Here is a 16,750-nt window from a genome sequence, read left to right on the forward strand (position 1 = left end):
CTGTGTTGTAAAACCAGACATTGCACATTATAGCACCATGTTCCATGTTTTACAATGATGCAGAACACCGTTCAGTCAGGATACAGTAAATTGGTACAGTGGATATATTTGTCCTGCATAAGCAGGTGTAGGAAAATAAGAAGCATTGCACTTCTAGCTCAGACTTTCATGACATAAAGTATTTAAAATACCTCCAGCAGACATGGAATAAATAGCAAATACAAAAAATATTACAGACTCACAAACTCGGTCATTTCACAGGTTTAGGTCTGTGACTGCAGATCTGTGCAAATGCAAATGCCCAATTATTTTTCTTTGACTTAATTCTGTGGCACTGAACTTGTTGTACACTCAGAACCAGAGACAGGCGTGCATACTGTCAACCCCCAGGGACATCTGAGCCCAAGGCTACATGTGGCAGAAACATGACAAGACTGACAACTGGGAGTGAGCGGAGTCCTTCACTATTAAGACAGAAAAATCACACAAGTTCAACACTGCTGGCAAAGCTAGAGCATTCCTCTCAATTAACCATCAGATTCACCAAAGCCATCTGACAGATAAATCGAACACGCTGGCTGGATCCACATTATTTACAGTATCTCTACCTGAAACTGCAGACAAATGTGCCTATCCTACCCCTTTACTTACAAGACAATTTGCTTATTAAACAGTTCACTGTCATCTACATATGCACAATCCACAAAAAAATATGAATAATCAGAGAAATGCTATCATTCTATTATCACTTCTTCTTTAGGCTTAACAATGTAATAAAATGTGTTTTTTATGAACGCCTATTAAGGTAAGGATGCAATGTGATCAACTTCCTTCATCTGATCAAATTTATAGAAATCAAAACTTTGCTTTGTTCTTTTTTGCATGTATTTTTTGTTTTGTTAGAAATTTGTTTCATTATTAGTGTTATTACCAGTTATGATTTGCATTTAATTACCTGTTTATATTCTGTAACTGTAAATATAGAATTTTATTTCTTTATATGTAATGGGATTGATTACTGCATTACATACAGCAATTTATAATACTAAGTAACTAGTAAAGGAAATCACTCTAACAAGTTTCTTTTGATGTTTTCTCTTATTTTGCACATATTTCCAGAAGCAAGATTCATTTGCCAGGATGAATAAAGAACACAGACACACCCAAAAGAATAAACAGATCCGGGGGTGCCATTAATCTTAAACTTTATCTCTGTTGCCAGTGCTTTTGGCAGTTACAAAGTATAGGATTTAAACTAATCACTTTGGTGATGTTGAAGACTTGCTTTAGTTAGCAATCAACTTTCACACTGTAATCCTACTTAAGCAATTAATGAATTCTTCTAGTCTCTGGATCTGTTCCTTCAGCTCCATGAAAGCTTAATTTCTTAGACTCCCACCAGTCTAGGTTCCCAGTTTCCCTCTTAAAAAAATCTTAAAATGAAATTTCCTTTGGCATTTATGCCTAAACCTGTTTAGCTGAACTCAGTGCTACTTGCTTATTGGATTAGTAGACTCTGCTATTTACTCAGGTTTTAGATTTAATTTGATATGTCTTTCCCCTTGTACTAACATAAGGAAGGTTAGGGTTAGAACATGCACAAAAATGGTTATAAAAAGTGATGCCATATGCCCAGATTACCATAATTTGGAATGTCTCAATTTACCACAACAAACATGAGTCTCTGAGTCTTACACAAAATTTGGTGTGAGGGCAAAAGCTTTATTTCACACCAAGCATTGAGAGAAACATGATGCCCTTTTATTTTAAAATCAAATAACAGGTGTAGAAAGCCCAAAGATCAAGATTCAGGAGATGGTGGTCACAGTTGTGAATCCTATCAATGTTACGTCTCCATGGTGTAATTGGTGCAGGCTGTCAGTATGCAGAGGCAAACTATGTATGAATACTAATGCTCTTCTGGGGCTTCAATTTAAGCAATGAGTGGAATGGGCTTTTCTAAGAATAGCTTTTCAATCCAGAATTCTCCAGGGTGTGCATTTGTTTTCTCGTTAATATACCGTCTTGCCTGATGCTCAGATATGCCTAGAAGAACAGTGCTATGATCACAGCAGATGATGTCTTACCAGAACATTTAGGAGACCTTACGATTTTAACCTTAGAAACATCCTGGATTAAAAAAAAATCCAATACAAAAGCTCTCACTCTATTCCCTTTACTACCTCCCCTAATTATTACAGCCTAGTTGTTGTTATTTTACAATGGCAAATTTACAATGTCATTGCCTCAAGAGGATGAGGTACACAATTAAAGAGAAAAGAAGTGGGTCAATCCTTAACAATGTAAAGGTTTTATAGAATGAGACTATCAGCAATTTAAAGCAAAACAGTTGATCCTTTTTGAAGTGCAAAATCTTTTATATACCAAAAAAAAACATTTAAGCTTTTTTGACAAGGTTTTAAGTGAAATGACTCTCTCCTTTATCCACAAATCTCAACACTTGCTGCCATTACAAGACTTTCCTGCTCACCTGCCCTTTTGATTCCTGTGTGCTTACAGCCAGGGGATCACTGCAAGCATCTATCTGAATTGTTTCTGAACTCGCAAGACACTCCACGTCATATCGTGCAGGAGAAGTGAATTGAAGACATGCTCCTGAGCCGAAGTAACTAGCGATGCAGAGAGCCCTTTACTGCATTCCAAGTATTAAACCTTCAAAACCCACTGTGTCCCTTGGAGGGAATTCACAGAATAATGCTGCCAATCTTCTGCCCAGCAAAGCAGAAAGATCTTCATGACATTCAAGACTTCATACAGGCCTTGGAAGAACAGTTATGTATCAGTTTAAGTAGAAATATTCATCACTTGAGATACAAGCAGTCATGCTTGAGCTAATTTAACACAGACAAGCTGTATTTAAAAGGATCTTGCTGGGATAAATATAAAAAGCAAAATGATGTATAACACTTACAGGTCATGCAGATGGAAATTAATTTTTAATTCTAGAAACGGCACCTTATTTCCACTTAAGCAACTCTAGAAACCCTTGTGAATTATGATAATATAATTAAACAATTAATCAAATACAATGAAACCTCTAATGCATAAAGCAGGTTACCTCATTACAAAGCTAAAAGAGGGCATCTACCAAGACAGAGTTTTTGGTTAAGTTTTCTTGAGATATAATTTATGACAGTACATTACTTTCAGGAATAAAACAAGAATGAAACAAAGGAGAAGGTATCCAGAACAGCAGGTGCTCAGTCTACTTCATCTACTTGCAATGTACACCATTTTTATTATTGTTTTCTTCACTGTGGAAAAAAAGGAATGTGACAAGTTTTCCTTGGATTAAACCTGGCACAAAATGGTGCCAAGACTACAAATTAAGTGAAGAAAGCAAATTAGATATTTTTACAAAAATATAAGATTTGCATGATTATGTACATTCATTATTTTTGGCGTCATACTGCATGGCTTTGCAGAACAACTGTAGCAAAAAGGAAATTGTGATAAAGAACTTACTCAATGCCAAGCATAAGTAAATACTTAATATTATATACTTTTTAATAAAAGTCAGTACTTAAGAGGCATGTAGAAGCATGTATTGACATTTAGACTACACATTGTTTATTCTGTATTGTGGAAAAGGAATGATTAGATGAGGAGCTTAAAGATTAAAGGTGAGGTTCTATAACAATCGCAGGTTCTATAAGAATGGTCCAGAAAATAATAACAGCTTCTACTGGATGCAAACTGTTCAGGAAATATTCTTAAATGCAAATTTCCCTGACATCAGAATACTTTTATGACAGTCAAAGTATTAAAAAATCCATCATTTTAATATAGTTAAAAATAATTTGGCTTCTTAATCTATTTAATAATGTATCTCTAAAATTATTCTGTCATCTCTGAAAGCAACAGAGTGAGTTGCATTAAACATATTAACTGCTCTGACCTGTGAACAGCACTGTTCTGCCACTTCAAACAGTTTTGAACATCTCTTAAAAGCCATGCACTCAGTACTGTTCAAATTATATTTAACAAAGAGGTTATGCAGTATGGTGTGTTTTATGTGGGGTTTGACAGTGTGACTGCCTCTCTTGGATCTGTAAATGTGTGCATGCATGTCAGTGATTGTTTCTGTCACCAGTACACATTTCAGTCCAAAGGCTCATTATCTGTGAGTGATTACCATAAATGATTTGAATCACATAACAAAAAAGTAAAAAAAAACATAACGTAGATGACCTACACCCTTGAAGTGGAACATGCAGAATTTGGGCTCATACAGGCATTGAAATACTTGAATGGATTAAGGGGAATGACCAGCTCTTGAACTGGACTGATAGGCAGCGACTCCAGAATCATCACCTTCCTAAAAATGTGTGTTTTGAAATTGTGTTTGTTCCTCATTTATAATGTAAAATCATTCTCATTGCAATTGTTTTGTTTTTGGCCGCTGCTGAAGCTAATATGTAGGTGGGAATTAAACAATCATCCTCTTTTTGTCCTCTTTTTAAAAACGCTCTAGCCACGCTGTTGGTTTCCAATGATAACCTCGGAGTGGGTGGTAACATAATTATCAGAAAAATAGGATAAAAGAAAGTGTCAATTAATCCCCGCACACTGCAATCCTGATAGGGGTTTTTCCCTTCTAAACAGAGAGATGATTCACCTGTGAAAACCTCATTGCAGACACTGTACGCTCTCAATATTTGTTTACTGTAGCACTTCAGTCAGAATGCCTCATCTCCTGTACATTGGAAATCTTAGCACTGCTCTAATAACAAGCATTGAACAACTCTTTTCTTACCTGATGCATTCTTGAGGTATCCATTTGCATCTACAGATGTGTACATGACATACGGACCAGGTTGATTGACACCAAAGGGCTGTGATAAAAACACAAGCAACAGGCAATATAATCAGCCATGTCAGAACAAGGTACTTTTTTTAAGGAGATCTTTCATTCTATAGTATTTGGACTATGACTGACCTTAACTTTTTTCTGCAGAGTTTACTTGAATATATTTTGTACTGGAAAAGTAGGGACTAGGTAGAATTTATTGTATTATACTGAAAAGACAAACAACTGCACTTGTAATAATCAGCTAAGAATCACGTCTGTACTTTTCCCTTCAGATATGTTACAAGTTCTACATTATTCTTTGAGATCTGCCCTTGAACGTGTTATTGGAATTTTTTGTGAGCTCTGTGAACTAAGCTTGTATTGTTCCACTTAGTTGATATTATTACCCATTTTTGCTATCGACTTTGCAGTCTTTGTATTCTAAGTTGCTTTTTAACAAATGTCCTTGGAAACTATCTGAATCTCTGCTGAACTGGAACATTCTCTGATGCTGCCTTGAGACAGAAAACATGAAAAGAATGAGCATGGTTTCCTAAGTGACTGCATATATGCAAACCTACGTTCAGGGTGCCAAGTCTATGGACTCTATAAAGTATATAAACTTAATATGTTGCTTTTATATAGTGAGAATTTCTGAGTACATAACTGAGTTGTAATCTCTGCAGGCTGAGCTGGTGGAGTGAAAACCAGTATATCACTGATTCTCCCAGTGATCAAGAAATAAAGAAGCAAAGTTAACTTTAGGGTCATGAGCAAAAAAAAAAAGCAAATTTGCGTCAAAAACAGGATGCAGGGACAGGACAGAGGCCAGGAAGTGAATTTCCTATGATTTCAGACATCAGAGACAAGACATTTAGTTTTACCACTCTTATACAGATGGGCCTGGTGTTGAACAAGTTACCGGGACTGCAGGGGTAAAAGAACAAGGGAGGGCACAGTGAACAGCATGCAGCTGATAGAACTTCAATACAAGGGTAACCTGTCGCCTGTGAGATTGAACGAGATTCAATACAAACATACCATGTTGCCTCTGAGACTGAATGTGATGTTGACAACTAAAAGCTCAATACAAATGATAAGCAGCCACTGGGATTGAGCAGTATGTTAAGTATGCATAAGTGTGTCTTTCCGGTGGGACTGTCTTATTATCAGGATGAACAAAACCAGGGAGCTGCTGTAATAAGGAGATGCAGAAACATTTTAAGTTAGAGCAAAAGATACATATTACTACCGTTATAGAAGACAACAGACAAGTTGCTGATTTTCTTATTACAGAAATATAGTAAGACTAAAGAGAAGATGATGAAAGCTGGATGAAATCCAGACTGGGACCCTTGCCAGCAAAAAGATTGGTGAGAGAAAGAAACAAAGATAAAAAGGAAAAAGGAATAACTGCTGTGCTATGCTCACAAACATCTGTGCAGTTCAGCTAATAAACAAGTTAAAGCGCTGAAAGAGGGCAACAAACAGCTTGAACTGATGCTGAGGGAGAAAACAAGCAGAGAAAATGAGAAAATAGAGAAAAACTAGAAAGCTTAAAGAAGGACCTCTCCTCTGCAGATTAATGAAGAAAACTGAGAAGACTAGTCAAGCTTTTGTGAGAATTACAGGTACAATGGAACCCTAACATAGCAAGTAGCAAGTGAGAAATAGACTGTGATGATTTAGATGAGAAGGTCTGGCAGCGCAACTGTAAACGATACTGGAATCTTTCACCTCCATGTAGCTCTGACAGAAGCGATACCAAAGGCAGGGGGAATAAGGCAGAGAGAGGTTCAGGGGAAAGGAGGGAAAATGCAGATGACACTTTCAAATACACCCAGAATTAAATTAACATACAGAGTTAGGGGATAACATGGAAGATATGATTAAATTACTGTAAATGCAAGGCATTCAAAGGATCTGCATGAGATTGTGCAAGTCTCATTTCCAGAAATAGCTGGGGAAGTGCAGTAGTATATCAGAGATTGGGGACTGGACCAGCGGCCTACTATTTAACATCCCCCAGACAATGGAAGAAATAAAAGTGTCTGAGTGTATATCCTTAGGAGCAGTACAAGGCAACCAGGGAACCATTATCAGTATAGTGAAAAGCCAGGGAAAACCCATTAAACCACTACCTATAAGTAGCAATCAGGTCTATATTACACAGGCAGAAAGAATCAGTTATTTCTTGAAATGTTGAAAGAATCAAACAACATCAAGAAATATTGGAGATAGGAATTCCAGTTAACAAAATCTATGGAAAAGTAATATGATGCACTACAAAAATAAATCATCAAAGTAGGTAGCCATTAGATAGGCAGCCATTATATATACAGAGGGAGCAAAGGGACAAACATGTTTCAGGTGTGATCAGCCAGGCCACACTGGCCTTAGATGTAACAAAGGATCTGGCTCAAGAAAACTTGCTCTGATTGTGGGAGACTGGGGAGAGGTGTATGATCCAGAGAAGGCAGAACGCCAGGGGATAAAGAAAAAGGCCACCGCATGCGACCACCCTCTGGGTTGACTATGGCCAAGCTGCTTCAGTTGGTCAATGATCTTTCAAAAACAGACAAAGAGGAAGCATCAATCTCCTTCCTTGGTTCACATGACCCTTAAATGTACTAGAGACAGCAATATTAGGAGGCCAGCAATGCAAAACATTAACTGACAGAGAAATGTCTTTTAACTAATTTCCCCCTACGCATGACAAAAAAGGATATCAATATCATAGGTGTGGGCAGCAGTATGAAGCTAGAACATTCTTAAATCCTTAAATCCCTAAAAACAACAACAGAATGGACGTGGTCCTGGTCCTAACTCGTCTTAAACTTACTCATAGACTATGCCGTAAGTACAGAAATATCTTCCTTCTTTTAACTTATTTGATTAACATGCTTCCTAAACAACAAAAAAGGTGCACAGTCTATGAACAGTGAATGTTACATGCAAACATACAAGCAAAGGTTTACCGAACACAAACTTAGGATGCAAAACTTATTTATTTATATAACTTCACCCTGTACCGAAAAAAGCTCCTACGGTATTTAAGATAAACTCATTAATAGTGATATAAATTTGCATTCATGTATAACCTTGCAGAATATTATTCAGACGTACTGTCCTTTCAACTGCAATAAATAATGAAGAGTTTAATAAACAGTCTATAGAAAGTCAGTGTTTACAATGACTATCTGCCATCATTTATGTGCAATTTTTGAGAAACTATAAAATATATATAATTATTACGAGATATAAAAATACATCATAGTTATGGATTAAAATAAAATTATTACTATAATGGTAAGCAGAGTTCTACAGTCAAACAAAATTTCAGTAGCTATTCAAAGCCAGTCAGGTCTCGTAATTTTTACCTACATAAAGCTGTGTGCTAAAACTTGCTTTCCTCACTGTTCACAAATGTTATCGTAGGGAAATTGCCTTGTTTTATTCTTTTTTCATCAAAATGTGTAAGAGCTAGTTTAATTTTCATATCTATACAAAAATCTACAAGGCTACAGGACCTAAAATTAAAAACATTTAACACTTTTTAATTCTTCCACAGAAGTTGTGTGGATAAATGCAGTCTTGCCAGAAGGGCTGGTTCAACACTTAAAAGTACCAGAAGTTGCCCAAAGTAACCAAGCTGATACATCTGAAAAACTAGCAGAAGCACTGGGAGAAAAAAACTAAACTGTTCTTGAAGCAGAAAAATTCTATTGCAGCTGAACCAAAGATTTAGCCTATATATATACAGTATATTATTTCCTGGCATTTGTGTCAATATAAAGTGAGGTTGAATTTCCTGTAGGAGCCAAGTCATTTCAATTCAGAGTAGTCTCTGAGTTACAGCATGCATTTTAGAGCTGTTTAAAGATTGCAGTAATGCCTCTGACAGACTGTGATACCTTTTCATTAAAGCTGCAAAAACAGTGGCTTTCAAGACAAATACCTCTCTTTATTATGTGTCAGCTCTAATGAAGAGACATTCTGCCCTTCATGACTAGTCTATAATTCTATTGCTTGAGTGTCTTTTTCGGAGGATACTGTGGAGATCTCAGAAAGATGCTGGCAAAGGCAAAATTAAGACACTTGTTTGTAGGATAATGAAGAAAAAGATTTTGATAGATTGTAGAAAAAAAAAGAACTACGCATATAATGTAACAAATGCAATTAAAGAATATGGTAGGATTTGTCCAGTAGAACACTACTGAAATTGGTTCAATGTAAGAATTATGCATTGTTTATTAAAAAAAAAAAACATTCCTGCTGGCAAGCATTTATGCAGTCTCTAAAAACAAGACTCTTAAATGTGCTAATTGTAGTTTATTTTGGGCTATGCTATCTATTAGTAGGTATACTATCCTATGTGAATTATAAAACCTAATTTCCAGGAGGTGCTTGATGTCTGAATTGTAACAAGTCTGTAAAATTATCGGACAAGAGACAATACAACAGCAGAGGAAACTAAGAGATCAAGTTGAATGCCCAGCAAAGAATTGTGTTAGTGCCACTTAGCTGGGTGTGTAGCTCAGCAACAAACAGAAACCTAAACCGACGTGTGAGGATTGTAATACAAGAAAAGAAAGAGCACTGCACAAAAAAGACAAATTATGTTTTTGAAAAAGGACACTGGGATGTTGGATGTCCCACGAATCAATCATTTTGCATGCCACAGCTTGATGCTTGAGGAGAATGTGAACAGATATTGTGGAAACAAGTAAATATGTTTTTGATCCCATTAGCTATGGGCAAAAGGTGAAAAGTGAATTGACTTTATTATTCGGACAACTGTATTCTAAACAGAATACAGTAAACAAGTCAGATTCAGTAAACTATCTTTCTGTTAATCTGTTGAACTCTGGCAATCTGGGGTATTCTGATATTTTTTAATATCTTTTGATTTAATGTGTTCAAAAGCAGTCACAATAGTTCCTTTCTAACTTCAAAGTTGCTAACTGAAATGATACATTTTTACGACATTTTCACAGGCACAAATCAGACAAATTGGGCAGCCAGTTGAACACAATTCCATTTAAAAACACATATGAAAATGAACTCCATTACTGCCAGTCACAGCTAGCTGCCTAGCACTCACCTGACTGTGCAATCAGATCTAAAAATCTTCTCATGATTCTATGAGTGTACTGGGTACTGCAGATACCTTGATGGTTTACTTTTCTAGCAGCGTGACAAAGCCATATGCAGTTTCCTGCTTTCTGTTAACAGATGGACAACTCTATGAGAAAATATGTAAGTGAGACTTACTGTGACTTTCCTTGGGCAGTCACTGGAACAAAGTCCACTGAGCACTGAAACAAGAAAAAGTAAAAATGATCATTTGTTTTACTATCAATTAGAATAAATACATAAAAACCTTTTTATTACACAGTATGAGCCTAATAATGTCTTGCAAAATCTAATTCTCATGCTTTTAGCCCGTCTGAGATGGAGAATCAAAAAGGCTAATTTAAAATTATGCAATACATAACAGATACTTGAGAAAAAAAGTAAAGCACTTGCATTAATAACCCATGAAACTTGGTTGCTTTACAGCAACAAAAACAGCTAAATATCTTTCCTGCTAAGAATGCTTCAGGTTAAAGGAAAGTACAGTCAAGAACATTTAAGGATATATTATGTTTGTTAAATGTATAAAAATATAATTCTAAATAATGATTTTATTATATAGTATAACAACTATAACTATAGTTTTGCGATACATTCGTCAGGAATTTACAATGCCATATTGTCGTTTAACCAGACTCCAGCGATCAACGGGGTATTTTATTGTATTAACCATTTTAACTATATTAATGAGTGCTAAATAATGGGAACATGAGAAATCATATCACAAATTTGACAACCTTATCAACAATATTACTCAGGAAAGAAAGCTTCTTAAAAATAAAATCCTACAAGCCTCCACACCTTTGCAAAAAAAACTGTTATCTTACTAAGTCAAGTGAAACCCCATCAGAGATTACAAATTACTGAAGTAAAGGAATATTTTTCACATGGTATTAAACTAGTCATGTCCTTGCTTTCATAATATCACTGAATTTTTTGACTAAAGTCTAAATTTGTTGCTGACCCATAGGCTACTCCTGTTGAGAGTCAGAGAGGCCAGCTGCTCATGATGGGAGCTCTCTGCAGAGATGTGACCTGTCAGTGCCACATTGTGGATAGCTGTTCCAATTAATCCTTCACCTTCCAACTACACCTCCTATGACCAGCACTCTGGAGAAAGCAAACCAGCACCAACACAGCTCAATCAATCTGTGATGTCTTCAGTATTTTCACTCTACAATACACTAAAGTGAATTTAAAGGTAACAGAAGTGAGCAGAAATAAGAACTGTCAGCACCAAAAGCACTGAGATACTCAGTTTGTATTTTTGCTGTTGAATTTTTGCTGTTGAATTTCTGTTTTCATGAGAAAGCTTATTTCAAAAAAGGCTTCCAGCCAGAGGGGCAGTGAAAAGACAAAAAAAAATAGAGAATGAGGTGAATGAGGTGACATCATAATCAAAATTGATTTTTGACCAAACAGCAGATTAAGAAAGATAACTGAACGCACATCTTTCAAATTTGTATATACTGCATGTAATGACATTTTAGGAGTTTATACATTTAAAATGTAAATTGAATTCTAGTGATATTCACGTATGTAACAGTCGAAGCAAACTAAAACCTAACTCAATTTCCTTCTGCATTATGCATATCCAAGAGCATGCGAATTGAAGAAATCATACATCTTTAATCAGTAATAAGAGGAATTAGTATTAGCATACTGATTGGCTTCTGTGGACCTGACTATTGATGTTTCACTGATGAATAAAACTTTAATTAGGATTTCAAAAGCATATGTGTATGTTCTGATAATATCTGTAATAAAAACAACCACACAAAGCAAGCAAAAATCTCCAGTTACCAAAGTTTTGCGGCTAATCAACAAACGACGTATTTTGGCAAAGAAACTACAAGACAGACAGAAAGACAGAAACTAAAAAAAACAGGTACAGTAAACAAACACATAGGGATTGACTGGCATATACACAGTGAGACAGACACATAAAGTGAAGCTTAAAGGTTGATGAACCTTATTCTACACGGAATTTTATACTCAATATTTGCCATGCTTCACATAAACCACCCTCCTAAATTTACTCTTTTAAGATACTTCAAGGAAATTAATGTGAATGCTGCTAATGAAAATGGAGCCACTAATGGAGAAGGGAAACCAGCAGATGTTACAGTGATAGAATCGTTAGCTAAAAATTGAAGTCAGTTAATAAATCTTTGAAACAGTCCTAGAACATTAGTCTTGACAAAGTACTATGTGAAAAAAGCTACCAAATATGAGAATCTGTTCTTGGTTCATGAAAAAGTACTTCACAAAAGGTTAACCAGACTATGACCTGAATGACATTACCCACTAATGATTCAGTCTGCGACAGTTATGTTTATGTTGTGGATTTTGTATGGACAGTATAATATCATTTAAACCAATTTTATTTTAAATTGGTTGTTAATAAAACACATTTAAACAATCACCATGCTGTAATTAAAAAACACAGCCAAAAGATCACTAGTACTAGTTCCAGTGAAATACCACACTTTGTTATTCAGATGTAACTCAATGCTATCAAAACAAAGTGAACAGTGGCTCTTTTTAAAAACATGGTGCATCATTATTTAAGTGAATGACTGAAAGTCTTTGAAGAAACATTAATACAATATTTATGACAGCTGTTCAGTGTGGAATTCATATTCTTTAAGTATAAACCAAAACCTTTTCTGTTTTTTATTCATTAACTGAGAGACAATCTGACTGAGCTAATGATGGATCAAGAATTCAAATTAACCTTTTACAGTTACATATTTTACATGAGGTATACACAACTGCATTCGGTCAAATGGAGATACAGATACGAATCACCTGTAATGAAAATATGTGGCTGTGGCTAAATATTGAAATACCAAAGCCTGGACTTCAAAAGGCTGATCTCACTGAACCTTATAACAGTGCAGAATGCAGCTACATTTCTAAAGCCAAATGATCAGCAGTAATCAAATGCAGAACCAGACATATAAATGAGATAAATTACTTAAACATTGAAGTCATCTGTTTGTGCCAATTAGTCATACAGAAATCCAGGTTTCCTATGAGACCAGCAGAACCCCATTGTGGTCATATCCAGTGTTCTAATATCTATACTCTGACAATGTCTGTTTTGATTCTTTCTTTTTAGTTTAAACTATTATCTATTTCAACAAAGCTCAAATAGAGAGTTCTGAATTCCATCAATGTTTCATTGCTGTGCTTGCAGCAAACTTAGCCCCTGAGCTCTCCTACAAGTATGTACTGTAAAAGCTTTTGGAGCCATAACATGGCATTATCAGTCATTAAATTTTCTCTGCAGTCATACAATTGCACATCTGAATTCTGCCTAGCCGAGAGGCAGCTGAAGCGAGCCGTTTTTCATTTTGCGTACGAAGATAAGGGAAAATGTTAAAACTGATGGCAATTTCAGAAAGTAGAATATGCAAAAATGAGCCAATGTATCAAACAGACATTTGGAGTGTATTGTTGCCAAAACAAGAATTAAAAGAAAATAATTTCACAAGTTCCTGAATGCATCTTTCAGTTTCTCAAAAAAGACTATTAGATCTGGAGGAGGGGTGCACAAATATGCACAGTCTTTAATAATCTCTACACAGAGATTAAAAATGTAATTTAATGGATGATTCTTTTTTTCCAGCTCAACTACTCATGAAGGACTGCTCAATCTTTGATTCACGTAAATGACAGATGACAAATAATTTAGATAGCATGTTAGCTCTACGATTACCGTTATTAAAAAATGTCATGCCAATGTTTTAAGATCGCTATACACTTGTAAACCAGACCACGGTGCATTCCAAGTACTAAGTCACTCTCTTGAAGGCAGTGAACTGAGACCTCACATTGAGTTATAGACAGTGGTAAGTTAAGACTGCCTGCCAAGCCATTTCTCAAAATATTGTCAACAGAGTAGTGCGAATGCATTTGTGGTCCATTTCATACCACAGATATTATGATAAAAATCCTGGCTTAGTAAAGAGGAGTCAATGATCATAACATATCTACCATATTTACCTTGCAATTCACTACAAACTTAAATGTATTTGTGTGTTTTTCTAGGGTAACTGTTTCATTAATCCATATGCAGAATGAAATGCATGTTGTGAGACTAACTTCAAGCTGGGGTGGGGGGTCATGGCTGAATTCTAGAAAATAAGTATTCTTCAGGCCAGATGTCACAAAGATAACATCTTCATACCGCACTGGACCAGCCTGTATAAATCAATGAAGTAAAAAGGCATCTTATGGTGGATTGATACTGTCACTGCTTACTGCTTTCTAGAATGTGTTCATCTAAAGGATTCATGGTGTTATGCACACACACATATCATTACAATAAAGTACAATAAACTGTCTCCAACAAAACATATTTCCAAGTCCTTCTGAACTGTTATTTTTAGTTGTTTCCTTCTCAACAATTCAAAGAAAATTCAAATATTGATTTGTCTTGCATGTAGTGTAGAAATGCTCACTATTCCTGCAAAAACGTCCTGTTCAAATAATTTCAAACACCTAACAAGAAGATATTTACTCACCCACAAGTGATTGTTTGATGTTCAAACAAAATAATTGAAAAATTAACAGTACACAGGTTGCTGTGTGAAGGTGAAGAAGATTGTGTACTTTGAAATCCTTAAACAATTACACAGTAGAAAAACTGACTTTGTTTATAACTTACATATTAACCTAATCTACAACTGAGAGGGAAGCTATATATGCAATTTTCACATTAACTTGATGTTACTTATAAGAAACACAAAAGTCTGATTAATCGAATTATTAGTTTATAATAGGAGTCAAACATTTGCAAGAGGAGCTGGATTTAAAATCAGTAGACTACGGGCCAACCTGGTTGAGAACTGGAAAGCCATGTTTTCGATATATAAAAGGTTCAGTTTATTAAGACTACCTCAGGATTTAAGATAAGGAGTTCTGAAGATGGCAATACAATTAAATAAAGAGTTTATTTTAAAGATACCTACACCCCACAAGGGAAAGTCCAAGAACGGAAAGTGCGGCGAGAGATGGGCTATAGAATCGCAGAGAGTCGGATCCGACTGACTGGATAACATCATCATCACACCCCACAAGAGCCTTAAACATCTTGCTTTTATTCTTTCCCTTTACTGAAGCCAGTTCCTGTGCTTCAAAATATTAAAATAGGTGAAAGAATTGGCAAGAAGAACTGTAAAGTATCTGGATTTGTATTTAATCCCTAACTCAAGCATGGCCTGTATTAGTGCTAACTGTGAGTCAGACCTTATCACAGAATCCCTGAAATATAACAATTTCTATATTTAAAAAGGCATCCCTTTGAACACATTCCATATTCTCACTGCTGGGATTACAAAAACACCAAAAAAAACTAAATAAAACCAACAAAATCTTCTTATGAGAGATTAAATGAATAAATGGATAGATGAGCGAATGTTGAACAAGTAGCGAAAGGAGAAACTACCGTGATTTCAAATGTAGAGAATATAAATCTGATAAAGAAAACAATAGCAAGAACAACACCAGATATCAAAACAGGCAAGGTCACAAATTCCAATCTCACACTTTAAGAACTCAAAGTCTTAGGAATTAATTTTCCTTACCCTTAATCTGGGACTGAGGTCCTAACCTCAGAACAAAGTGGAATTATGTAAAGCCGAAGAGCATACATAGACATAAGGGGGAGGTTAAATATTGTTAATTTCCGTAGTCTTTATAAAAGTCTTATTTGTCTAGCTTTATTCTTATATATTAAAGCTCTTAAAGATAAGAAACCACCTGCTAAGGATCTGGAATAACTGTCATACTAGATGTCCTATAGAGAAGAAATAAATATTTTCCTAAGGTCTATGCAAAAAACAATTATGTATATTATGACAATAGTGACTGATATATTATTTAAGTTTATTCCATCAAATTAATATACTTTAGATCAAGGTTTTTTTAACTTGAAGACCTGCCCTTCAAAATGTCCATTTCTAAGCAAATAATAATAATAATAATAATAATAATAATAATAATAATAATAATTACACTGAGAAACAAAAGCAGTACTGCAGCTCAACAGGTCCAGACTTAAGAACTGTCAGAGCACATTCACAAAAAGTGTACGGATTTCATGCGTTGTTAGACTACTACATATGGGGAAAAGTTTCTTTTTTGGGGGGAGTCCCCTTGGTAGTTTTTGAGGATGTTCAGTGGTTTCTAAGACACTGCTTTTGAGAGTCAACATCAAGGGGGCTCCTGAGTGGTCAACTTGTAAAGGAAATCGCCTCAGTTGTCTGACTCAGCTCTATGAACCTAGGTCACGTGTCACAAACTGACACTGTGACCCTTGCCTCTTCCCAGGAGTTGCACCTTCTTCTGGTACAGAGTCGTAGTGTCTGTGACGTGTTAAAAGATGAGTGGGTCAAAAGTGGGTGTGTTGGACGCTTCCGCCTGCACCCCCACTGTCCAATGTGGGGGTTTGTAGCCCCAAACCAAGACTTGAGAAGTGCAGAAATGATCATTCTAAATGAGTTCAGTATGTATAAAAGTTCAGTATAAAAAACAGTAACCTCTGAGAATTCGCCCACGTTCATTTCACTGTCACTCAGGCTCAGGTGGTCCCTTGTTTTGCCTCTTATAGGCATTATATTATGCTTCTCTGTATATGAATTTCAACTCTGTTCCATAACAAATTGTGCTGTACTCAAAACCAAATTTAATTTCACCATGACAACAGCTGGAACCATACCAACTGTACTTTGCTAGCTGGAAAGTCAAAGCCCAGTTTTATAGCCCTGTTCTGCCTATAACTCTTATCAATTA

At 35.7% G+C, this 16,750-nt stretch overlaps 1 protein-coding gene across 1 annotated transcript in view; it reads right to left on the reverse strand.

Moving 5' to 3' along the window:
- The window catches only part of itfg1 (integrin alpha FG-GAP repeat containing 1), a 111,210-nt gene that overhangs the window by 22,402 nt on the left and 72,058 nt on the right, over positions 1-16,750 (reverse strand). Inside the window, exons 13-14 of the mRNA XM_006641369.3 lie at positions 10,088-10,131; positions 4,778-4,856 (exon numbers count right to left, since the gene is read on the reverse strand). Coding sequence (XP_006641432.3) covers positions 4,778-4,856; positions 10,088-10,131 — 123 coding nt within the window. The remainder of the gene's footprint in view (positions 1-4,777; positions 4,857-10,087; positions 10,132-16,750) is intronic.

This window comes from Lepisosteus oculatus, chromosome 20 (assembly GCF_040954835.1).
Source record: "Lepisosteus oculatus isolate fLepOcu1 chromosome 20, fLepOcu1.hap2, whole genome shotgun sequence".
NCBI classification, from domain to species: domain Eukaryota; kingdom Metazoa; phylum Chordata; class Actinopteri; order Semionotiformes; family Lepisosteidae; genus Lepisosteus; species Lepisosteus oculatus.